The sequence below is a fragment of the Pezoporus occidentalis genome, unplaced genomic scaffold (assembly GCF_034315485.1).
Source record: "Pezoporus occidentalis ecotype Australia unplaced genomic scaffold, CSIRO_AGI_Poc_V1 ctg113, whole genome shotgun sequence".
In the NCBI taxonomy this organism is placed as follows: Eukaryota; Metazoa; Chordata; class Aves; order Psittaciformes; family Psittacidae; genus Pezoporus; species Pezoporus occidentalis.
The window spans coordinates 109,916-134,584 of NW_026912918.1; the positions used below are offsets into that span (position 1 = coordinate 109,916).

The window sequence follows — 24,669 nt, forward strand, 5'->3', positions numbered from 1 at the left end:
AAATGGCAAAACCACCTCACAGGAAAATGCACACGGAATTTCTTCAGTTTATAAAGAAATACAGTGTGCACTGAAAACACAAGTCACAGCAGCATCCAATCTCCCACCCCTTCTGTACATACTGGGTATTTTTATTCAGTAAGACTGATGACTTCTACCTATGATTTTCATCACTTAACAAAATACCAAGTAAAAGGTATTTTTTTCAGCTGAGGACATGCTCAGCCATATAGCAAGTGTTACTGATCACTGTTCTACATCACTGTGTAGAACACCGTGTAGAACTGAACACCCTGTGTGAAAAGTCCTCTACACTGAGAACAACTGAAAGGGATTTTACACAGGAGAAGGCTGAAGGGTTTATATTGAACTATCTGGGTCAGACATCTCGCCACAGTACTCACACCCTTTACCCTATAAGACACTGAGTAGGTTGTTGCTATAATCCATATGCCCAAGTACTTCTTAATAAACAAGAACTACTAGTCTTGAAATCATGGACAGATTTCAAAGTCAACACTGAACTACGACTGCCCAAGCAGTAAGTGACACAAATTTGAGCTGAATCAACATGATGCAGACTCCAATTTGGCAGATGCTGTTGCCAAAAAGCAGCTTCTGGCATGTGCACGCTGTAGTCTGGCACGTGCTCGAAGTGGCTTAAAATGGGAAGACTTTCAAAACATACTGTGGGGCTCATTCTTTAACAGTCAGAAAGTAGTCAGATTATTTGTCGTAAATATGACTCCTTACTCATCATCAACAGGAAAAATGCCTGGATCTTCACAAATTGAGGAAAATAAACTCACCCTTGTTCTCCTGACTAGAAAGATACCTAAGAAAGAAGAATACTCTTTTCCCACAGCCCTTCATGCTTGTAAAGGGAGAGAAACCTTTGTTAAAGGGAGGGGAAAATCAGTGTTGTATACACTGCATGAGAATCACCTTTAATTTTGAAACGGACATATTCAAAACCTGATTTGAAGGCACAGGGACCTCTGGCTGACCAAAGGCACATGTGTGTTGCAAGGTTTGCAAATTCAGTTAGTCAAAAGAGAACATAAATAAAGCTTTCCATCTTACCGAAAAGTAGGTGCGGAAAAGCTCTGCGATACTTGTAAAAGCCACTCGATGGTCATCATCTTGCACAATGCAGCAGCACAGTAACCTGATTCTTTTTTCCCAGACCCTGGTGGCAGTGTTCTTCACATTGTACAGCAACTGCCCTGACTGACTGCTCTCCAGGTTCCGACTGACACTATTGGTGAGGTAAAATGTCTTTTTCCCCCCAAGCGGATCAAAGACGATTACAACTCCAATGATTGTAAAGATGATGATAACCCAGCTGCAAAACAGAAGGAAGTGGGATAAAAAAAGGCTGTGAAACCAGATACTGACAAGAAAACACAACTGTAGCTCTTAACAGACAGAAAACTTATTTGGGTATGAACACCATCTGCTACTGTCTTATGGGTGCATGCTTTGTTATCAGGCTTTCAATCCACCAGGCACATGAACAAGGCTGTCAGTTTATTTCACACAGGGCACCAAACTCAAAATCACAGCCCTGTGCTTTGGAAATAGCAACCCAGAGGTGTGATGGCTCCACTTGTCACTACCAGTGAAGAGATATAGCTACAACCCTCTTCACATTTATCCAGTTTTCTACATTCCCATCTATCCCTCTTACTCTTTCTGATCTTCACCTCCCTTCCATTACTCTAGCGAATGCTCTCTCCAGGCAAGTAGCTAAAGCTGATTTAGGGAAGGGTACCAACTCATTCTAGCTGTCCAGATTCAAAAATTCTTCTCCTTTTACAATGAAAACTCTTCTATGAGAAACCACAATAATTTACAAGATACCAAAGTCTCCCACTGCTGGAAAAGTCTTCAATAAACATGTACAAAACCCACATCAGCAGTATTTTCCATTTCATATACACTATCAAGCCTGGATCTGGGTGAAGGAACCTTTACCTTGCAATAACTGTCCCCATGATGACATTTATCACAGTCTTCTCACACTGCACACTGCTGTCTGACACCCATACAGCTCCTACAACAGCCCAGATGAATTCAGGAAAATAGAGAAGTAGGCGAGCATAAAGTAGCTTGGGAAGTGATTTTCTTGGACCTGGATTAGAAATTGTTCCTGAAATCACAGGGAGAATTTAAAACAAAAACTGTCTATGACCACATCTTAAGTACACAAAATCCTACCTGAATATCTGAGCTTTCCAGAAAGAAATTTAACTGAAAATACAAAGTATTTTCATAGTCAATGCAAAGTTATTACTGAAGCTGAGAAAAGAAAAACAATGGATTTATCTATGTGGTTCTTTCGAGCTCCTCTACTGATGCCTAAAACTTACTCTCTAGGCAGAACCAGTTCTGCAGCAAATGTGAGGCAGCAGTGCTGTGCCCAGCATACACCAAAGTGGCACGCTTGGAGTGCTGGCTCATGTACAGTTCCTTTTCACTTCTGGTGTCTGCTTTTATTATTATTCTATTTAGCTTTCAGTTGCCCGAGTATTTCATTTTCAGATGCTGTTTTGCTGGGCCACAATATACTTCTGCCAGGTCACTAAATAATGAATTAATTTACGTTTTGATTTAGCAGAATGAAAGTAGGACCATTACCAGCAGAAATATTTCTTAGACTGTTTTCTGTATCAGCAGCTTAATAATGTCTTCCTTTTAGTACTCTCAGGCAATAAGAAAGGGAGTAATTTTTGGACAGCTCAGCTCCTTAAACCACTTTGTTGATCACAGGGTAATCAGATGGTGGGTATGTGTGCGCATGTGTAGGCAGGATAATTTGTAAAGGCTTAAACCAGAGCAGAACAAAAGAGACTAATTGTAAAGCTGTGGCTCACACCCAGTGACAAAGCTGTTTAAAAATCCCTTGATCCAGTGGTAACTTATTCCCATTCCCAGATTGCTGCCTGTTATGCAGCAGCATGGTTGCTTACGGAGACACAATCAGACAGAACTGTGATTCCTGAAAACAACTTCTTTCCTTTCCCAGCACCACAACCCAGTGTACGAGTTCTCCGGTCAGGTTCACCACTTCCATCACTAATGCCCACGTCAGTGCACTGCAAGGGGTCATGCAAAAACCACTGCTCCCAAACCCTCACATTATAACCAGGCCAAGACATCTCACCATTTTCTTGGAAATTCAGCCTCAGAATTCTTCCATGTCTTAGTTCTAATGGCCTTGTAGCTGTATATATATAGAAAATGAGGCTCTTTTCTCACTGCTATTTACAGTTACTTCTCCCGCCTCCTCAACTTTGACATAAATGTAAGGATCATAGCTTGGCTAATCCTCCTTTCCCTCCTCTGGAAACTGTAGGAAAACCAGTGGTTAGATTCAAGGCCAGGATTATCATCCACATCCCTGCTCTGTCATAGTTTCTCTTGATGCTTCCTCCCACTTAAATAATTTAAATACTTTTATTTACAGTGTGTTTTGAGAACCAGTATATTAGAAATTGTGGGGTCTTGTCTGTTACTGCAGAGACCACATACGTATTCTGAATTAATCTCACATTACTTTGATAATGAGCTGCCTCACCAGGAAAAAAGCTCCCTACTGTTTTTTAGCTCAAAATGAACATTTCTACAAATGACTAAAGTTGCACTGTGTTCCTTACTCTTCACTTACTTGAAGTGAATGTTTAGCCATTCACTTCAAGCTGTAAGCTGTGTTCTATTTAACAGTACTTACTGAGTTACTTGCACTATGACATGCACACAGATTCCTTTCCTATGTGTTTTCCCCCAGGCTTCACTGCAGCTACTGATCTTTAACAAGTCATGACAATATCTACCTATGCAAGGCAAAGCTAACAAGACATTTTGGATGAGAAAATTATTTTGGATAATTTCCCCTGAATTCCTGTTGGAGAGGCTGAACAGTGTTCTGTCTGAGGTCATGTATTGATGGTGAATGCATAGGAAGGTTTCAAGGTGCTTTGATGACTGAACATATCACCATTAACTGCACTAACCTGTTGTGTCCACTTATGTTAGATTCCTGACTAACAGAGGCAAAACTAATACAGAAAATACATTGATACTGACAGTTTCTCAAGTTTGACTACCATTAAAGTACTTGAATTTTATTTCATTTTTAATGTCAACCACAGATTAAAAAAGCATATATGCTACAATCCTACTAGAGTAATATAAACTATTAACTATTTACCTTGCATACTGATGTATACAAGAGCAGATAACGCACATATTATAGCAGCCAGGAGAGCGAGGAGGACAAGCAAGTAGCTGTGCAGCAATCCTCCCCCAGGACAGTTAAACCGCCCCTTGTGAACCGCATAAAGAGCAAGAATTCCAATCCACCTACAGGAAAGTAAGATAACAGAGTTCTAGTTGGAACCGTACAAACCGCACAGCGATCACCTGATAAAGTCTTCATCTTGATGACAGCATCCCGCAAAGATTAACAGAAAGGGAGCTGTTACATTAGGACTCTGTCGGGATGAAAGGCCTAAAGGGATGCTCAACAGTAATTACAACTGAGCAGAAGTCGCTGCAGACCGAGAAACGCTCTCTGTGGTGCGCTACTCACTGCCGCAGGTGCCAGACAACCTGGGCTGATCTCGACAAAGGAAGGAATCACCGTATTAACTCTGACAGGACGAAACCACGTTCACACCAGTCACGGCTTAAACACAACCCAGCAGTTTCGGTTCCGCGCACAGCACACACGCGGTAACGCCGCGCTGGGCCGTTACGTCAGCCCAGGGGCTCTACCCCCAGCCGCCGCGTCCTCCGCGCCGACCCACGCTGCAGCTGAGGACCAAGCGCCGCCACCACAGCGCCTCAGGCGGAGGCGCCCTGCCGCGGGGAAGCGGCCGACAAGCGGCCACCGAGGCTGCCCCGGCCCCGCTGGCGGAGGTAGCGGCCGCGCTCGTCGCCTTACCACAGCAGCCTGACGAAGAGCTCGAAGGCCCCCGGGAGGACGAAGTCGTCGCTGCCGATGGCCCAGCGCCTGCCGAACACCACCAGCCCCGGCATCCCGCCGCCGCGTCAGGGGCACCCGAGCACCTGAACCGGCCCCCAGCCCGCGGCCCGCAACGCCCGGTCCTCCCGCAGGCCACACCGCCCCCTCGGGACAAGCGCGACTTCACGGGAGAGCGACGTCATCACGCAACACACGGCGCCCTACGTTGACCGGTGGACGTATCCCACCTCAAACTCGATTGGGCCAGGGCGCGCATGCGCTCTGGGAGGATCCGCCTTTCCCGCCGCCAGCCCCGCCTACGGCGCATGTGCGGAGGGCCCGGCCGAGCGGGGCGCTGTGGGAGCGGGAGCGCTCGGCGGTGAGGATTAACCCCGTGCCGAGCTCCGGCACACCCGCAGGCTGCACCCCCAGCACCGCGGGGCGCAAGCACAACAGCCTCTGCAGGGGGAGGCCACGGAGCTGGGCGGCCTTAAGAGGCCCTGCTGCCTTCTCCCTCAAGCTCCTTCCGCTCAGTGGCGAGCACGTACACAGTGGTGAGGACAGCGCGGCTAACTAAAGTACAAAGACAACAGCGTGGAAGAAAATAACCTACCGTGATCCTGAAGGGTTCTCTCACGCTAACAGGCGCTTACCTCGTATAGCCCTCTGGCTACAGCTCAGATCAGGCTCTTCTATTTCATCACAGCGACGGACCTTGGTTTCAAGCAACTCCAGACAGCAACGAGACACTGGTATCTCCAAGCTACAAAGGAACTGCAGCACCTTGGCACACACACTCTACAAATAAAAACCACTATTCAAATGTTGGGTTAGGATAACTACCACTAATTACAGGGATAATTATGGTAAACAAGTTACAGAAATGATTTATTGAAAATAAAACCAACCACAAAAAATATCTACTTCACCTGCACCAGGCTGGAGCTTAAGCTATTTCAAGACAGTGACCATCGCTTCATCCCATGACAATGTCCCTCACAGCCTTAAAGAATTCATATTTCAATATAGCAAACACTGACATTAAGCAGCTCATCCTTGCTGCAACTTCTCATCTTGTCTCAGTCCAATAGGAAACTTTAATTCACAAATATATGTATATAAAAAATAAAGACTCCAAAACATTTTCACCATTTCATAAAGTGTTTATTGAGGATGGTAACACAGGATAAATCATGCAACAGCTCAGTAAAAAAAGGGAATCATTTAAAGGATAAAGAATGGAAACTGGTGCTGCTGATTTTGAGAAGTTTATAAAAAAAATTAATTGTCCAAAAGTGACATCAAAAACCACGTGAAGCTGAACATGGAAGCTGCTTATAAAGCATTCATTAAGAGGAAAATGTAGACACTGTTTAAAATGATCACCTACAGATTACTGTAATCAGCAACTTACACGTCTCCCGTTTGTATAGCTGTAATGTTGTAGCCGGGCTGCACGTCTTAGATATTTAACCTTCTGTTCCTGAACAAAGAACACAGTCACACACATTTGCCACTGAGCAACACAACCCCATCTCTTATCCTTCATGACCTGTGCTGCCGAGTGCATTCATTATTGGGATTGCCTTCTCAAAGATCGTGGCGAAACAGGAACGGGTCCATCCTTGTGATCTCCAGAGATTTCCTTACTGCCCTCTTGCCATCAGCCTGTTTCAGGAGGGGAACAACTAGAAAATGGGACTGCTCCCCTTCTGGCACCAACATTTATTTTAAATAAGGAACCCCATGTCAGCAGATGGCACAAAGACTGGGCACCAGCACATCACATCAACATCGGTGGTTTCAGATTTAGAGTTGACATATATTCACCTTTTGGAAAAAAATAAATATAGTGGAATGAAAACTGAATCAAAGGGAAAGAACAAATGACTACCATCCATCAAGGATGCACACACCTGTGCAATGGAGACAAAAACAAAAATAAACCCCCAGTCATTTCAAAGAAATTCTTGAAAATTAAAAAAAAAAAAAAAAAACCCAAAAAAAAAAGAAAAAAGAAAAAAAAAAGTTTGCACTTGTTCCTGGTCATAAACAATCTCACAAAAATCTCACTTTTGGAACTATTCCAATTGAAACCATACACTGAATTTATTAATACAGTATAAGTTTCTTTATGTAAAAAATCTTTATACATAGTAATAAAAAAGATAAAGGCAAGATGCATCAAACAGAAATCTGCTGGTTGTTTTTCCTCCGTTCTTACAGAGCCGCTGATGACTACCTGCACTAGAAAGAGCTGTGTTTCTGACTTTCTGTCTCAAGCATCTTCGCCTTTGCTTGTGATAAGGATTGTTCTGTCCAAGCATCCAAAAGGACAGATGCTGGTGATGGTTTTTTTTGGCACTTACGCTGGCAAACTGAGCTTCTTTCCCTTGAGTACTGTAAGGAAAAGTAGGAAAGGAAAGAGTTAGCAAACCAAAGATGTGCTCTAGGAGAAGCACATAATATGAAAGCTTCAGAGGGAGCAAAACTTGTCACAGAGTCACTTCATTAAAACTGGGTACACTGCAGAGAGTCCTCCCAAGCTTATCTCTCCAATACATACTGGCAAAATATTCCAATCCTGCCCTCTTGTGGCACCCTGAATTATCATTCTGCATCCCCAGAGCACACACTAGCCTATGACCCTGGTTTCTTACGAGTTAACTGAAGTAACACAGCCCCATACAGTTTTGCAGTTGTATGATGGAAGTTGTAATGCAAATAAGGGCAGGATAATTAACACATCCAACAGAAATGACTGCTTCTACACTTAAAGAGAAACATCCAAGCCCTTTTGAGCTCTTTAAGGTATTTAAAACCCCAAGCGAGGATTCTATAAGCATGGAAATCTGCACAAAACAGGAAATGTCCCCTGGAGAAGGATGAGGATCATGCTTATTGATGGAAGACAACAACAACATGCATTGAGCTATACTTAAACTTGTCAATTATGTTCATCAGACCATTTGTACATTTATATTCTATCCATATTCACATACAGCCCTCGGAAATGCCCCACACTAGCAGAAAGTGTATTTATCAAGGAGATTTCAGCAGTAATTTGCACACAGGATTACCATCCTAGTAATGTTGATACATCAGATCTCTACAAACATGTTAACTGCTACATTCCACAACCTGAAGCTAGAAGTTATTGCACTTACTTACCTTTTGTAACATACAAATAGAAGAAGTCACAGTAAAGAACGGTCTGGACCACACCAGCAACAACAGCTATGAGGTCAAAAAATCCCTCAAAATAGTAGCGCCAAATCCAGTTGACTAAGTACAAGGCACGGTACAGGCCCAAGAAGAAAAGATAGTGAGTAGTGATGGTCTCTGCTTCCCCAGTTTTGCTGATCATAAAAAGTTGAGGGAGAATAGCAACCGATTCAAGATAGATGGAGAAGGTCCACAGTATCTGAAAACAAAACCAAGCCACAGGTATATTCAACTGTCTCACTGATAACAGCACAGAAGGTATTTGACTTGGCTTGACTCTTCACCCTCTAACAGTATTACAAACAGGTACAGTATTTTTGCAAACTATCCTTCCTGGTACAGGAAAAACTAAGTGAAAGCTTCATAATCAACCTTGGGACGGTACTAGGGAACAACTGTCTTGGCAGGCAACACTCTCCAAACCAGCTGTCTAGCACGCTGGCAGGTGCAGGCTTACTCAGGAAGAAACTTATGTGCATCCATCAGTTCAGGATTCACAGTACCATCAAATACAGCTTGCAGAGCTGGTGCTGTGAAATGCCACAGGGAAGATAATGAAGTTCCACCCCCACCCCCTGCCATCTTCTTCTAACTTTTTTAATCTATTGGTTTAAAGAACAAATTAATACAGAACAAAATTTAAAATAATGCCTCCAAGTGTTGCAACTAAAATGCCTTTACTTCCCAGTAAAATCATTTAAATCTAATATATATAAAAATGCAGCTCAGTCCACTGAATAAGCATCTGAAGTTATTCTCTATTCTGTGGAGAAAATTACCTGGTTGAACTCTAGAACTACATTTTTAATGTAATTTTTCTGACAGGAAAACACATAATTGCATTTCAAATACACACAATTCTAATACTCCAGACTATTTCGATTCTACAAAATTTAAGCGTAATAATTCCTTTTGTTTTCACCAGATGGCATCAACTATCCATAAACTGCAGCCTTGGGCGTTTCTTTACCAAATAACAAAAGAAGGATGCTTTTGTATTAATATAACCACCAGTGCACTAGGAAAAAGACAGTTTTCTGCTTAATGAAATGGTCAATGCAGGTAATAATGCTAGTTACCTGAAGTGCCTTAAATCTTCACAGAAACCCATGCTGTAAAGATGCATTAAGGTAACAGGAGTAGCCTGAACCTACTCCATGTAGGCATCTTTTAAGCATTCCTCAATCACCCTAAAAAATGTTAATGTTCTAAATTCTTCAGAGAAAACTATAACCTCCCACCCACAATCAACTTACCTCCAGAGGAGAGAAGTCATGATTGACAAGAAATGAGAGTCCACCAACAGGAACTATCAGAAACTCCACTCTGAATGTGTCATGATTTCCATCATAGGTGGCCTTAAATTTCATGTAGATCAGATACACAGTGGCATACGAGCAAGCAATGTAGATAAGCTAAAGAGCAAGGAAAGAAAAAACAAAACAATCCACGGAGGTTCTAGGATTAGATCAAATAAAGATATTCCCAGGCACTAAGAGGACTAAACACTGTCTTTCTTCTTTGGTTTGTTGTACTGCTTGTTTACATGCTTTTGCAGTTCCAGGCTATGTGGTGGTATTTAACTTTTCTCAGCAGAGTAATAATTCAAAACCAATGATTCTGGGTTCTACTGATGTTGTTGCTTTAAAATCATCAGCTTGCCTCTGGCTGAAGTGACTGTCCAAAGCTTCTTTAAAGACCCTTTCCTGAGTAGACAGAACTAAGGAACTGACTGGAGAAGGAATACCCCTCCTACTACTGCAGGGGAAGCACTGCGCAAACCTTTATGTTAAAAATATGCATGTGCATACATGCAATAATGATAAAAGGGGTCTTGTGACCCCTATTCAAAAAGCTGGGGAGTGGTGTGGCTCCTGTGTGGCAATAAAAAACCCATTCAGCAAGCCACATTTAGATTCTGGCATTTAATATATCACAAATTAGCTGATTTGATCTAGACCTTTAAACATCTCTAAAATCTGAAGAGGGGAAAGTGGACACTGTTCTCCACCAAACAGCAGGCCACAAAACCTGCAACACAGACTGCTAGAAGCATCAAACCAGAATTCAGTTTCCGTTTCAGCTGTTGTCTGATGTTATTTTTAACTGTTACGGTACAGCAGACTTCATAGTTATTCTCCACAGAACAGGCAAATAGCCTTATTTTACAGATGAGAAAATGTGATCAGAGAAAATACATGGCTTTCTGAAGGTCAAGCTGTCATCATCAGGACAGAGCTCACATTGTCCTGGAGACAATACAGTACAGTAGACGAGACAAACAGTTTAGTTCCTGCCTCTGTTTCATCACAAAGATCAAATACTCCAAACCATTCATCACATTAAATATAGGTTCTTTACAAGTGAAAAATAAAAGAATAAAACCTCCTCAGTATGTAGATGCTACTGATCTCTTAAAGCACTGCTCACAGATATAGAATGCTACATTAAGAAACTCAGAATCCAATGACTCGACTATGCTAGCACCCTGGCTGACTGGAGATAAAGAACCATAGAACAGGAAATCAGATGCAGGGAACCCCTACTATAGATGTAAACTAATCATAATTGATAGGGGCAGAAACGACACTAATAAAGCTTGAATGAACCCCAACTTTTTTACTGAAGAGAGCTCTTCACAAGAATTATAGCGTGGTTTGGGACTCTCAAAAAGTTCTCATTTGTAAAGATACCATAACAAAAGAGTGGTAGGAAAAGGAGTGCAGAGTGCACCAGCAAAAATGTATCCATTCAGATACAGATACCTTGAAAAAGAAACTGTAACATGCAGACCACTATAAATCACAAAACTTAGTTTGCAGGCCATTAAAAAGGTCAGGGCTAACCAGGTTATTTCTGTATATGTTCCTGGAACAAATCACAGCCAGACAAATACAGCAAGTTGGCACCTGTAGTTCAACATTTCTCAAAAAAAAAACTGAATAAAATCCTACAGAAACTAACAAATTTTCTTGCTGCAAATTACAGCATTTTCCTCAAATTAGAAAGTACATCTGGGTGTTCTCTGGGTAAACCTATTTGTGTAGTAGTTTCTGTTTTCTACAACTGTGTAATGTTATATATTCCTAAATATATGTGAATAGAACAAGAAGCTGCATTGGGACACTCAAGCAGCTTTGTTTTGGCACTACAATAATGGGCTAAAAACTACCAGTCTCTAAACAGAGATCTTTGAAATTGTAATAGAGGCTTCCATTTTGCCAGTTAATGCTGGATTTGAACAGAGGACCACTCTTTCATTACTGGAAAGACTCAGTTTAGCATGAAGTCAAGTACCACAAGTATAAGTTCCCATATTCATTCCTTTTCTGGATAGGAGGGCTGCAGAAAAAAAGACATGGTCATGACCCTGAATCACAACCAGTAAATAAACTGCAAAAACTCCAGGCTGTTCCTTTGGTGCATCCAACACGTTTTCAATATTCTCAGATTATTGGGGAAATATGTTTGTGTTTTAAGATAATTAATCCACAGTTCTTCGTCTAAACTGTTAATATTAAAACTTAAGCATACCTGTTTAACTTGTTAGAAGACAACAGCATGTTTAAGATCTAAAAGTTTATTATACAGCATTATTCCCCTAATTCTTCAGTACATTTTGCATTATTGAGTATCTTGTCTTTGCTCTTTGCAAAGTATGCTATGCTCTGAACTAAACTGGGGGAACATCAGAAAAATCCAAGAGTAAGGGAACCAGATTAAAGAGGTGTCTGCTCTGGTGCCACAAACACACCAGTCTGTACTGGTGCCACAAACACACTACACCCTCCCAGTCAATGGATTTACTATCTTGTACTCAGCATCAGAAATTGCAGGAATAAATAAAACCAGCTGTGGGCTCGCTAACATTCAGTGGGCAAGTGAACAGGGTATAATCTGATGGAAGCTACATTCCTAAAAGTGTGCTCCTGACAACTTTTGATCAGCCTCTGACCAGACACTAGCTGCAATTTTGGCAATGCACCTGCAATACCAATTCACCTTGTAGTGGATAAAAAGAGATTTACTTAATCTCTAACATCTCAATTGAGAAATAAAATTTATTTGAACCCTTCTTCCAGAAGTTTTTATGTTCAATAGCAGAAATGGCATTTGTTCAAAATGTCACAGTCCCTATACAAACAGTCTTTTTCTCTACACTACATGCAATTTTAAAAGTAGAGGTTTTACTCTGTCTTCCACGCTCTTTATCCCAAGCCCATCTAGAACTTACTCTGTAATAACTATGCAGTGGGCCATTTAAAAAGTCTGTTATTTGTGAAATTATGCAGTTTGCATGCAACATTACTAGCTTTTCTAACTCTTCAGTATACTCTACCTTCATAGATGTGTTATACAATGAAATGAATGAAGTGAAGAGGTCCAGATAACGGGTAGTGAAGACCAGTGCAAACAGAAGCTGGCTTTTCCCAGAAATACCTAAAGTGATAAAGGAAATAATTAATTATTCAAAGAGTGATGATGTGCTTCAAAACAGTTGATGCCCAGGATGAGAAAGGCTACATCTTTTATTTCTAAGCACGTTGATTACAAAATTAGGATAAAATCCAGGCTTCCAAGCTGTAGAAATGGAACTGTTAAGTTCTTATCTCTTGGTAGTGTGAATGTAAGTTACCTTGTACTGAAAGAGGTGCTAGCACTACACAAGCTTTAGAATTTACAGCAGATAGCTTGCAGGTAATATTTCTGGAGATTACACTACCTGTTCTGCATTATCACTGGGCACTATGCATCAAGGCTGCAGTAGCTTGCAATTCTCAGAGTACTGTCACACGCCTCAGTACATTCCCTAGATGCTGAATAGCTGGAAATATACAAGAGCAACACATACTACAGATGCAGTGATAATCAGAAAATATGCTAGTGCCAATTACAAATAAATCTATTTTAATACATAAGGCAATTCAATTCAGGAACTTAGCTGACCACACAGTGGGGTAAAAAATACTATCAAACCCAGATGTTACTATGTACTATTACAAAATAAAAAATGAGTAGTGAGCTAAAATGACAGACACCTACATTGCATCTCCAAAGCAACTTTTGATTTTAAGCAAAGGCCCACAAGTCAAAACATCTGTTTGTACTTAACTTCAGCCATTACAGCAGTTAGAAGCATAAAAGCTTTGCACAACCAGTCACTACTAAAAGCAGCTGAAAACCCAGGCAAAGCATCGATCCATAACACTGCTATGGTGGTGCCTCACAGCAGGGGGACAAAAAAACCTAGCCTGTGCCTCTATCTTGTTACCCCAATTATTCTTGGTTTCAATCATCCAGGATGAAAATATTTGAATCTGTTCAGCTAGGCATGCAGATATTGTTCAAAAAACAAGAGGGGAAAATATTCTGTGAGAGAGGGTTATGATGCAAGGCTGAAAATCCTTGTCCCTTTACACAGGTATTTCTGAGATTGGCTTTTATTAACAGTGTCAAAAACAACTAGCAAAAAGGCTCTCTGCCATGGTTATTGAACTCCTTTTTCACCCCAGCTTAAGAAACACTGAATAAGCTGCCCAGAGGAAGGGTCTTCATGTTTATACATAAAGTACAGGAATGGCTGAAGCAAAAACAATTAAAAAGAGGGTTTTTTTGCAATTTTCATATGTGAACTGTCTACACGGTGAGCCTAATGTACTACCTCCAGAACCACGCAACTGCCCTCAAGCAGCTGAAGTACAAGAAACAGCAACTGCCTCAGAACCTCTAGTTATAGACTAAAATTGTCAAACAGAAGTATTAAATAAAACCAACAAAACACCCACAAACAAACCACTTCCCAACGTTTAAAAAAAAATAAAAATTAAAACCCAAAGACATTTCTAGAACCAGAACTACCAGCAAAGACAGCTGAAGCAGCACTCCCCACTGCATCCCAGCTGTGCTTGCAGCTCCTGACAGTGCCCCGCTCTCACGCCAATAAAACCTCTCAGCAAGGAACGAATGCTGTCCTAAGGCCAAAACCTACAGGACAAAGAAATCTGCCTGACAGATTACAGTACAGCATCACACATCAGCATATGGTTAAAATATATGTTAAATTACATATATTATAAATAAAAATTATATCGTTAAAATATATGTTATATACTTTAGCATGCTATTTTAGTAAGTAACAGAAAAAATATAAGATACATTAATTATTGATTATGGCTATAAATTTGGACCTGGATGTACTCTCATGTAAATAAATACACACAGGATACCTGACAAATTCCTCTAAGCCACTGCCAGCCTTGCCTCCCCACCAACCCAAAAGTTGTGGATTTTATTACAGTTTTCAGTATTTTCACTGAACTTTCAAAAGTTCCTGAAACACATCCTCAAGCCAAGTTTCAACTAATTTTAAAGTTAAGAGGGCTAGACTAGGAGAGGTTCAAAGTTTAAACCAAAGACCTACGAAGAGACAGGCAAACTGGGAGAAAGTAACATCTATACCACTAGCAAAAAACAGGGGGAGGGAACAAGTAAACACTCTGCTTTATGAAATTTATGGAACTTTAAGCATTACATTAGCATACGCGCCACAGCGCTGACTTTGGCTGATGGCTGGCAACTGCATTACACAGAGACCACGCTGCTGTTATTCTCATCCTTCTCCCTTTCCTTTTACTCCCACAAACATAGTCCTTGAGCTAAACACATTTTTATTTCTTCTTCTCAAGCTTACATGTTGAAAAGCCAAACCTCTCAGTTCCTACACATGGAAAAAACTCCTTCAACTTCAGCACCTTGGCTTGGCTAAAAGCAACAGCCTGAAACTTGAATTCAAAAGCTCAGCTGGTTTCCCCAGCCAGAGAGGACAGCAGAGCTGAAATTGTGCTACTTTCTCATCAACTTCATCTTGCTATTGTGAGTTAGGGAAAGAGCAACAGGCAGCAGCAGAGGCAATCAGTCAGGCTGGCTCACAGCCAGTACTGTGCACACTACTTACCAACTATGAACTGCATATCACAGTATGTGCATATCACATACTCAGTGTGCGTATCACAACCATAAAATACAGAAACAAAAGTTTTCCTAAGGAAAGTCAGTCCATACTTTGTCATGGAAACTCCACAGACTTTTTGAATAATAATTAAAAAAAAAAAGTAGCTTTGTTCAATATGAAGTCTGCATCAGCCACAGAACCACAACTTCTTTGGATCCAATAAAATACTAACATCGAGAATCCTGCAATTTCAATAAAAAAAAACCTTCATTTTTTTTTGTTGTTTTCTAAACACAAATTTATCAATTAGAAAGGCAAAATTTTCCTTCAAAGAGACAGAAGATTCCAAACCTATCTATAGCAGCATTTTTGGAGAAAATACAGACAAATTGGCAGCAGCCTATTCAAGGTACTACATAAAGTCTTCAACATAGCCTATGATCTTTGGCATATCACAAACAAAACTATGAGACAGCTACACTACTAAGCAAAAGCATTACATATTTACTATATATGCTACTGTTTGAGTATTCAGCACCTAATTTGACAGCCTTGCAACTTGCAGGTCACCTTTAACAACTGCTTTAACATTTGACAACTGACACTGAGAAAAGCAAATCAATTTTCAGGCAGTAATTCACACTGCAAACAACCTAATTTGACTTGGAATAGATCAGAAAATACAGCCTGAACATGACGATGTGTGAAAACACAAGATTCTTCAAGTCTCATGAATTTCCTAATTAGGACATGAAGTCAATAATGGAGTTACCTGCTACATTCTCCAAGGCTCCTAGTAATTACTTCTGAGCTGTTATTTGGAGTAGCAAACATTTTTCCAAATTCTAAATCTGGAAACAGAAATAAGCAGTCATGCAAAAAATTGTTTCCCTGCCAGCTCTGAAATCACGACTTGATTTGCTTTCCCCTTGTTCTCTTTTTAACATATTGACTAAATTAGTGGAAAAAAATAGTTAAGTTTGTCAAACACTGAAAACACAGATTGCTTCATATTGCAGATTTTTCTGGCCTCACCTATTTTCCTCGCTTAGAGGAGTTGCTTCTTAGGAAAGAAAATGAGGGCTGGTGTCTTCAGAAAACAGCAGGTTGCAGCAGAGGTACACAGGCTGTCTCCCTCTCATTTCCAGCTGCTTTTACAGGCCTCTGAGCTCCTCTTGGAACAAAGGCCTCAGACACAGATGCAACCAGAAGAGAGGAGTCAGCACCATGTGGTTTGCCAGCTCTTCACGGATCACAGCCTGCAGTTTAGCAATCAGTTGGAAGCCTTTATTTATGCTCTAAGCTTCCACTGCTTCAGAAGTGCACAGTTAAAGTAGCAGCTGGTTTGTCCATGTTTCCTTAGCCCCCAGAAACCATGAGGTATAAGTTTATTTCATTTATAAACTGTTCCAATATCCATGCAATGTAAAGGGATCACAGAAACCCCTCTAATAGGAGGCATTTAGCAGCTGCTCAACATTAACTGGTAACTAGGGTTTATGGTTGCATAAAAAAGTATTTTATGCAAATATATAGTTACGAAATTTTTATTGGTAGAAACCACAACTGACAAAAACCACTACAAGGAACAGGACGGAGACCTAAAAATAAAATCCCATTCTCCTTTGAGGTGCTCTTCTAGACAAACTTGTTAGGCCTCATAAGAATAACATGGATCTGGATTTACTATTAAAGACTCCAGCAGACACCAAAAAAACAATCCCAGACAAACACACCCATCTCTTTTTTTTTTTTTTTTTCAGGAAAACAAATGAATGAGATGTTTTCTACTGAAAGAGCCCATGCACGCACGTTTGTATTGATGGGCTCTGGCTAATTTGGCAAAGGGAGGAGTTCAGGCTGCTATGTAATAGAGGCCCATTTACTTTTATGTGTTGGAGAAAGCAGTCTGAAGAAAATGACTGGTCTGAATCTACTTTCTTATTAATAAATCCCTAGTAATAGAGACCCTCAATCACAGCTGACTTAAGGAAAACACCAGATCACTTTTAAAACAGAAAGATGGGACTATGTTACACTGTATGATACTGTGTAAATAAGCCCCTGTCCAAAGGTCACTTAATCTCATGGCCACTTAAGAATCTCTTAGCTAAAACCCTATTTGAAATTCAGCCTTTTACTAGAATTTCTCATTTCCGTTCTTTAGGCAGCAAGAGATACTTAGTTTTTAGATCACTAACTCTGTTGATTGTAATTTTGACTATATATCTCAAGTAAAGTGGAGGGCAAAGTTCCACAGAAGTTGAGGAAGGCCAGGTCCACTCCTGCCAGAGCCAGGCAGAAGCTCCACCAGAACTTGAGCCTGCAAAGTTCATTAAGAAGGAGCTCTCGCACTCCATAACCTCAGAAACAACAGTTCTGCACTACCACTGCAAAGCTGGAGCTCTTTTGCAACGTTAACAAAAATTTTTACTTTGTATTTAAAGCCAAAGCTATTCATTTACTATTTTTTCTTTTGCACTATCAAGTGATTAACAGAAAGTGACCCGACATGAAAATATACAGCACCTGTACTTCCTCTTACCTGTAGTGTAAATCTCTTTCACTTCCCCATTCTCAGTTCTCTCAGGTTGCAGCTTATACTAATTCTTCACGCTTTTAAGACTTTACAGATACATCTGTTCAGCAGTGTTAACTCTGTATTTGAACAGCATTTCACATCAATACATGGCAAACCGATTTCAAGAATAATCACTCTTACTAACGAAGGAGAAGCTCATTTCTTCAAAGCCAAGCTCACAGTCACACCCCAGTCCACTGCAAAAACGGCATGTTCAGGGTCGGTGACCTGACCCGCTTATCACACAGAGCACCGAAATATCCATTTTTAAATACAACTCAGAGTTTTCTGATTGAAACCACCTACGCTGCAGTCAGAACTGCCTGCAATTCCCTCCAACCACCGCACCGTACATACACTAGAAGCGAAAACCACATCACACGGACCTGGAGCAAGCAGGTACAGAACCCAGGAAGATGAACACGCGTTCCTCACCTGGGCGGGCTGGCGGAGGAGCCGCGGGAGGGGAGCTCACCCCCAACAACCAGCCCGGAGGGCGGCCGGGACCCAGCTCCCTCCCCGCCACACCTCTGCCGCTGCTGCCACGTCAGACCAGGCCGGGATCTCGACTGAGAGCCTGCTCCCTCCAGCTTGGAGCCTCTCTCCTAAAGCCTCCCGCTGCAGCCGGTGATACGAGCCAGAAAACACCCTAGAAGCCTTAAACAACCGCATGAATCCCAGTTTAACTCTCACCGCAGCGAGAGCTGGAAACAAAAGGGAAGAAGAGGGCGCGTTAGTCAGCAGCGAACGCAAACCAGTGCACGGAGGAAAGGGGAGAGGACGAGGAAAACTTCAGGATCTGCAAACTGCAAGTCAGCTACTCCCAACGCTGCACCAAAACCAGCCTTCACACACCGGAGCGGTGCTTAAAGCTGCCGAGCAAGCAGGCAGACGGAAGGCTGTGCACTGTCAGGAAAAGCAAGAAAATAAGCTCCGTCTCCCTTCGCTATAGCTGCCGGCGCGGGGAGGGGAGGCAGGCGGGCTGCCCGCCCCGCGGGGGATGCATTCCTCTTCCCTCCCCCCCAACCTGCCTCCCCATTCATTCGCTCGCCGCCGGGCAGTTACATAAGGAAGAAGCGACCCTCCCGGGCACAACCGAGATGGCGGTGCCCAGGGTTTAAAGTACAAATAACAGCAACCGCTAAACCTATAACGGCAGCGCAGCCCCACCAGTGCACCCCCACGCCGGAGGGGAGAATGCGGCTCTCCCTCTCTCCCCCCCGGCGGCCCACCCGTTTTCCTCACCCGTGGCTCGAAAGGGGGCCGGGTTAGGAGGGAGCTCGGTCAGGACGAGGGCTGAAGCCCCCTCCGCCCTGCGATCACTCCTTTTATCACCTGCCCTGGGAGCCGTCAGGAGGGAAACGCTCCCCCCCCCCCCCCCCCCCCCCCCGTTTTACCACAGCTACTTGCTAGGCAAGTAGGACAGGCGGGACTCGGCCCCCCACCGCCCCCAGCCCCTCCAGAGCCGTCCCTAAAGGGCGGCAGAGGCGATCGAAGCACACAGGCTCCCCCTCCGCCTCGGCGAGGCGGCTGCGATCGCACCCAGCCCCCAGCGAGGCTCCCTTCAGGCACCGCGGCCCGGAGCTGCGCTGCCCGGCCCGGCCCGCCCCGCGGCCTGCCGCACGCACCCGCGCAGGAGCGGCTCTTCCATATCTTGAGCAGCAGGATGATGATGGCCGCCAGGTGGGACAGATCCCCGGTGAGGCGGAAGATGTTCATGGCGGCGGCGGCAGAGGCGGCAGCGCAGCCCGGAGCCGGGGAGCGAAGATGGCGTGCTCAGCGGGCACCGAGCGACGTGGCCCGGGGACGTGGCCAGACAGCCGCCGCGCCCGGTGCACCCTGGGAAACGGGAGGGGCGGCCCCGGCGGCGGAGGGGCGGGGTCGTTCCCCACCGCGGTGCGGAGTGGTAGGGCTGGGGGCCGGCGCCGTCCCGCCCGACTGGGGCACGGACACGCAGGGTGCCGCTGACTTCCCGCAGACCCGTTCCCGGGGCTGCGAGGTAGCGGCCTGGCCCGGCGTCTGCGCGGCCTGTCTCCCTGTCGGTCTCGAGTCCTTGCTGCAGGTCATAGAATCAGCGAGGTTGGCAAAGGCGGTTAGGATCATCACGTCCAACTGTTCCCCAGCACTGCCAAGTCTACTCCTAAACCGTGTCAGCGCCTTATCTACACGATTTGTGAACTCTTCCAAAGAGACAGTGATTCCACCACTGCCCTGGGCAGCCTGTTCCAATGCCTAATCATCCTTTTGGTGAAGAAATTGTTCCTAATATCCAGTCTTAACCTGCCCTGGTGCAACGTTGAGGCTGTTTCCTCTTATCCCATTGCTTGTTACTTGGGAGAAGAGTAACAATGACCCCACCTCACTACAACCTCCTTTCAGGTAGCTGTAGAGAGCTGTAAGATTGTCCCTGAGCCTTCTTGAGACTAAACACCAGCTCCCTCAGTCGTTCCACATCAGATTTGTGCTCCACACCCTCTACCAGCTTCGCTGCTCTTTTCTGGACCCGTTCCAGTATCGTATGTCATCTCATGAGTCCTGCATGGAGCAGGGAGTGGGCCTCGGCCTCTTTTTTACCTCCAACTCCTTAGAAGTCCGTTTAGGTGAATGAACTGGAGCTGCTTTGTTAACTGGCAGTGAGCAGAGTGCATCCCTGGTCGGGAGCAGCTCCTGCTCCAGTGGCAGCTCCTGGCTCTGGCAGGGACCTGTCAGTGAATGGGGAGAAAGGGCTGCATAACCTAGCTGGTATTTAACAGTTGTCATGTTTGGTGACAACGAGCTATTGACTTGATTCGTGGTTAGCAGCCCACGAGAGTATGCACATCGTCCATGGGATAACATAGCCATTATTCTCATCATTGTCCAGCATGCAGCTCAAAGAGGTATCTGCTCTTGAGCAGCATTCCAGTAACTCCCAGTGTTCTTTTGGAAAAAAAAAAAAACAAACCAACAAACCCAAAACAAACAATCAAACCAGCAACAAAGCAAGCTGGGAATAGCCCTACAGGAACAGGATTTCCAGTGACTGTGGAAAACAGGTAAGAGGTGATCCCAGCTGAACAGTGGTGCTTTGCTTTTTTATAGCATTTCAGAAAGGGTAAGTTATTTCTTAAAAATGTCTTGGTTTACACTATTTCATGCCCTGGTTGAGGAAATAGCATAAGGAATTTACTGTTAGAGAACAATGAGTACAGAACCATGTACAGAGAATTTCCCACAGCAGAAAGTTATGTATTTGTTTGAAGATTTATGAAAAGGATCCTAACTGCAATCTGTCATTTTCTTGTCTAAAATGTAGCATAAACACTGACATTTTTAAAGGGCTCCCTGAAAGAAAAGAGAAGTGATTAGTACCCTCTGCTTGATTTTATCTTTTTTTTAATAAGATAAACTTTTGTCACAGTATGACAAAAGCAAACTTACTTATTTTCAGATATTAGGAATCAAAGCCTGTCCTCTTAAATCACTGTGTTTGCAAACTGTATGTGTAAGTACAGCAATACAACTCCTTGGAATCATAGAATTGTTAGGGTTGGAAAGGACCTTAAGATCATCCAGTTCCAACCCCCCTGCTATGGCCAGGGACACCTCACGCTAAATCATATCACCCAAAGCCTCGTCCAACCTGGCCTTGAACGCTGCCAGGGATGGAGCATTCACAACCTCCCTGGGCAACCCATTCCAGTGCTCTACCACCCTAACAGGAAAGAATTTCCTCCTTATATCCTATCTAAACTTCCCCTGTTTAAGTTTTAACCCATTACCCCTTGTCCTGTCACTACAGTCCCTAATGAAGAGTCCCTCTCCAGCATCCCTATAGGCCCCCTTCAGATACTGGAAGGCTACTATGAGGTCTCCACGCAGCCTTCTCTTCTCCAGGCTGAACAGCCCCAAGTGCCTCAGCCTGTCTTCATATGGGAGGTGCTCCAGTCCCCTGATCATCCTCATGGCCCTCCTCTGGACTTGTTCCAACAGTTCCATGTCCTTTTTATGTTGAGGACACCAGAACTGCACACAATGCTCCAGGTGAGGTCTCACAAGAGCAGAATAGGGGGGCAGGATCACCTCCTTCGACCTGCTGGTCACGCTCCTTTTGATGCAGCCCAGGATACAGTTGGCTTTCTGGGCTGCAAGCGCACACTGAAGCCGGCTCATGTTCATTTTCTCATCAACCAACACCCCCAAGTCCTTTCTCCGCAGGGCTGCTCTGAATCTCTTCTCTGCTCAACCTGTAGCTGTGCCTGGGATTGCTCCAACACATAGTATCTCTTATCTTACACTTACAATGCCTTAAGATGCTACATGTCATATTCAGAAAGTTTAATAAATTTGCACTCTAATTACTACTTACTTTAAACAGATACTAAATAACTTTCACCATCAGCTAATGTGTGATGTAGTTACCAGTAAAGCTGCCTATTTGAGGATGCACGTTAGGAATCCAAATTCAGTGCTTGGAGAATTTGTACTGAAGATGATAGTGTTTGACAGAACTCCCCAGGTCCGTGGTACAGACTGCAACAGTGGGGAGGAAGTGCAAATATGTAGTACAACCTCTGTAACTGCACTACTGTGGCTTCCATTGCTATACCCAAGTGAAACAGAAAGGTCTGAAACCGTAGTTTATGTCTTAAGAGTACTGGCTGAACTAGCCAGAGTAGCTGTTTGACACAGGCTTGACTGAAATATGTACATTTAATATGTTAGATGTAAACACTTCTAAAAGGATGAATGCTGAAATAAAAGTAGCTAACAAAAACACTGACAGATGCATATCTGGACTCTGTTTTAATATATACATTAAAGGCAGAGAGCTGACATCCTTTCTCTCTCACCTCCTCTCTCAGTTCATGCAGGATTTATTCAAACTTGTGATCTAAGTTGTTTTCTGACATCTGATTACATATTGAAACATGGCAGGTCCCAGCTACAGATGACCTAGGGCAGCTTTAGCTTGCAGATCAAACCAGCACATGATTTTAACTATAGCCATGGCTATTCTTTGCTAAATCAATATAGTTCTTGTCTATACAACAGTTAAAAATTATCAGGGAAAGGAGTATCAGAAAGTGTTATCCTGCTGTATTTCTGACAGTATTTTACATTATTTTTGTATTTCTCCTCTATGAATTTACTCCTGGTCTCTCTTCTTTTCTCCATGTTCTCCAAAGAGACCACAGATACTAAGTGAGATGCTGTTAAAAATTTAAAATATTTTAATTAATACCAGCTAAAACATTAGATGGTAAATGTTATACTGTTGCTAGCAAAGCAAGAAATCCAGCAATCATAATTCCTTCTTTTAATACTCCAATGTATAGTCACTTGGATTGTAAGCTTTGAACATGCCTTGTTCTCCTGCGTCATAAGGGCAAGAAAAGCCTCTTATTAATCTGGATTGGAAAAGCAGACTGATGCTGAAAAGAAAGCGGCAGGAAGAGACAGATGGACATTGGCTGCTTGCTACTCACTGAATGAAAAATGTAATACATTTCTAGACTACCTATTTGTGGGTACAATTAAATAACCAGATGTGAATTATGCTAAAATAGCCTACAGTAAAAAAATGCTACAGGTCCTGATCCCAAACAAGATCAGGTGGGGTGTACACGTTAGTCTCTTAATTTCTGTGTTTAGGGTCTGAGTAGGTAGGTGTGAAAATGAAGTCCAATAATGAATCAGATACTTTACTAAAATATGAAGTTCTGGATACCTGTATGGTACACAGATTTAGTCTGTTCTCTGAAAAGCTTGTCACTTACCTACACTTCTAAAAGCATGCTCTATAATGCACAAAATACTGTTTCTCAGGAGATGTTCTGGAGTACTGATAAAAGAAATCTAACTTACATGGGAGTTTGTGTTCATTCTTCATAGACCAGCCTTTTCTACCCAGTTTTCCTCCTGCCTTACTGGAAAGGGAAGTCAGGTTCCTCATCTGAGCAGCAGTGGAGTAAGCAGTGCACAAGGCTTTCCCACATCATATGACACAGGAAAGAATATTTCACTAACCAGGACTATAAGGGAGTAAAATAAGGTTCTTAGCCCTCCTTAGGCCCATGCCTACAGATCTTGTTTAAAAAAAACCTAACCAGCAAATAAACAACAAACCCCCACACTTATCAAAAACATTTTCACTGAGATAAAGAGATCACATTGCTTGAACCTGTGTACCAGCTGAGAATATCAGCCTTTTTGGATGGGGGGAGAGAGGAAAAGATTATTTGAAGTTTTCTTTCTACTTCTGTCCAAGGAAGACGGTCTATCACAAGGGAACAAGGTACCACAGTTTAATGAGGTATCGCTCCTCAATTTACATGCTGTAATTGAAGCAGTGTGCGGTTTCTATAACCACAACACAGTATGAGCCAGAACACCAGCAAGTGCACTACAGCCAATGCTATGGGATTACCTGCTCATGTGACAAATTCCAGTTGACTATTCAATTCCTTACTTATTTTTGAGAGTCATCAGGGTTAGTCAGACCTCTCCCAATACCCCAGGTGCATTTCTCCCACTATCCCTGGCAGGCGTGTCTCACCTCTGCTTCCACATGGGCAAACAATAGGACTGTAACAAGGTCCTAGTCTATACGACAGGGCTGCAAACTGTGTTAGGGGAAAATAAATCAGGTGGTGGTGACCCTAAAACAGGTGCAGCAGTCAAGTGATAAGCTAAATCTGCTATAATGCAGTACACAGTTGCCCCTGGAATATTTGAGCAGTTTATGCAGAGGCATAAGGGGCTTCTTAAAATTGAAAAAGGATGCCTTTTTTTTTTAAAGCAGTATCTTTAGAGCCTGACACTGATAGGAGTTGGTTAGCTCTGATGTGACAGATTGAGATCACTGGGAGTCAAACATTCCACATACTGTACAAAACCTGACAACAGCCATAATGCCAGCTTTAACAAGGACAGTTTTCAGATACTGTGGATGGGTAGTTG

The 24,669-nt window shown here is 43.0% G+C and overlaps 2 protein-coding genes across 5 annotated transcripts in view; both read right to left on the reverse strand.

Moving 5' to 3' along the window:
• DAGLB (diacylglycerol lipase beta) overlaps positions 1–5,150 on the reverse strand; it is a 14,924-nt gene extending 9,774 nt beyond the window's left edge. Inside the window, exons 1-4 of one of the 3 annotated variants that reach the window (XM_062634131.1) lie at positions 4,949–5,138; positions 4,214–4,365; positions 1,978–2,152; positions 1,084–1,345 (exon numbers count right to left, since the gene is read on the reverse strand). In XM_062634131.1, coding sequence (XP_062490115.1) covers positions 1,084–1,345; positions 1,978–2,152; positions 4,214–4,365; positions 4,949–5,043 — 684 coding nt within the window. In that variant the 5' untranslated portion in view covers positions 5,044–5,138. Of the gene's footprint in view, positions 1–1,083; positions 1,346–1,977; positions 2,153–4,213; positions 4,366–4,948 lie in introns of all 3 variants that reach the window. The other 2 variants (XM_062634123.1, XM_062634139.1) reach the window with 2 other exon arrangements.
• A 961-nt stretch (positions 5,151–6,111) lies between these two features.
• Positions 6,112–19,579, reverse strand: KDELR2 (KDEL endoplasmic reticulum protein retention receptor 2). 2 transcript variants are annotated; one of them, XM_062634087.1, is made up of 5 exons: positions 19,356–19,575; positions 12,534–12,634; positions 9,451–9,609; positions 8,141–8,393; positions 6,112–7,369 (listed from the first exon to the last, which is right to left on the reverse strand). In XM_062634087.1, exons 1-5 carry the CDS (start codon positions 19,444–19,446, stop codon positions 7,335–7,337), a joined length of 639 nt encoding a protein of 212 aa, XP_062490071.1. In that variant the 5' UTR covers positions 19,447–19,575; the 3' UTR covers positions 6,112–7,334. The 2 variants fall into 2 exon arrangements, with proteins under 2 accessions (XP_062490071.1, XP_062490079.1); XM_062634095.1 differs by lacking the exon at positions 8,141–8,393 and having other exon boundaries at positions 19,356–19,579.
• Positions 19,580–24,669: the final 5,090 nt, after the last annotated feature.

What these genes read in the sequence shown, in the direction of transcription:
- KDELR2 (XM_062634087.1), bottom strand. Translation starts at nt 19,446, where the DNA reads ATGAACATCTTCCGCCTCACCGGGGATCTGTCCCACCTGGCGGCCATC. An exon ending in GAAGAGCCGCTCCTGCGCGG is followed by an intron (nt 12,635 to 19,355) that starts GTGCGTGCGGCA and finishes TTATCACTTTAG; the next exon opens with GTATTTCTGGGAAAAGCCAG. An exon ending in TGTATAACACATCTATGAAG is followed by an intron (nt 9,610 to 12,533) that starts GTAGAGTATACT and finishes CTTGCTCTTTAG; the next exon opens with CTTATCTACATTGCTTGCTC.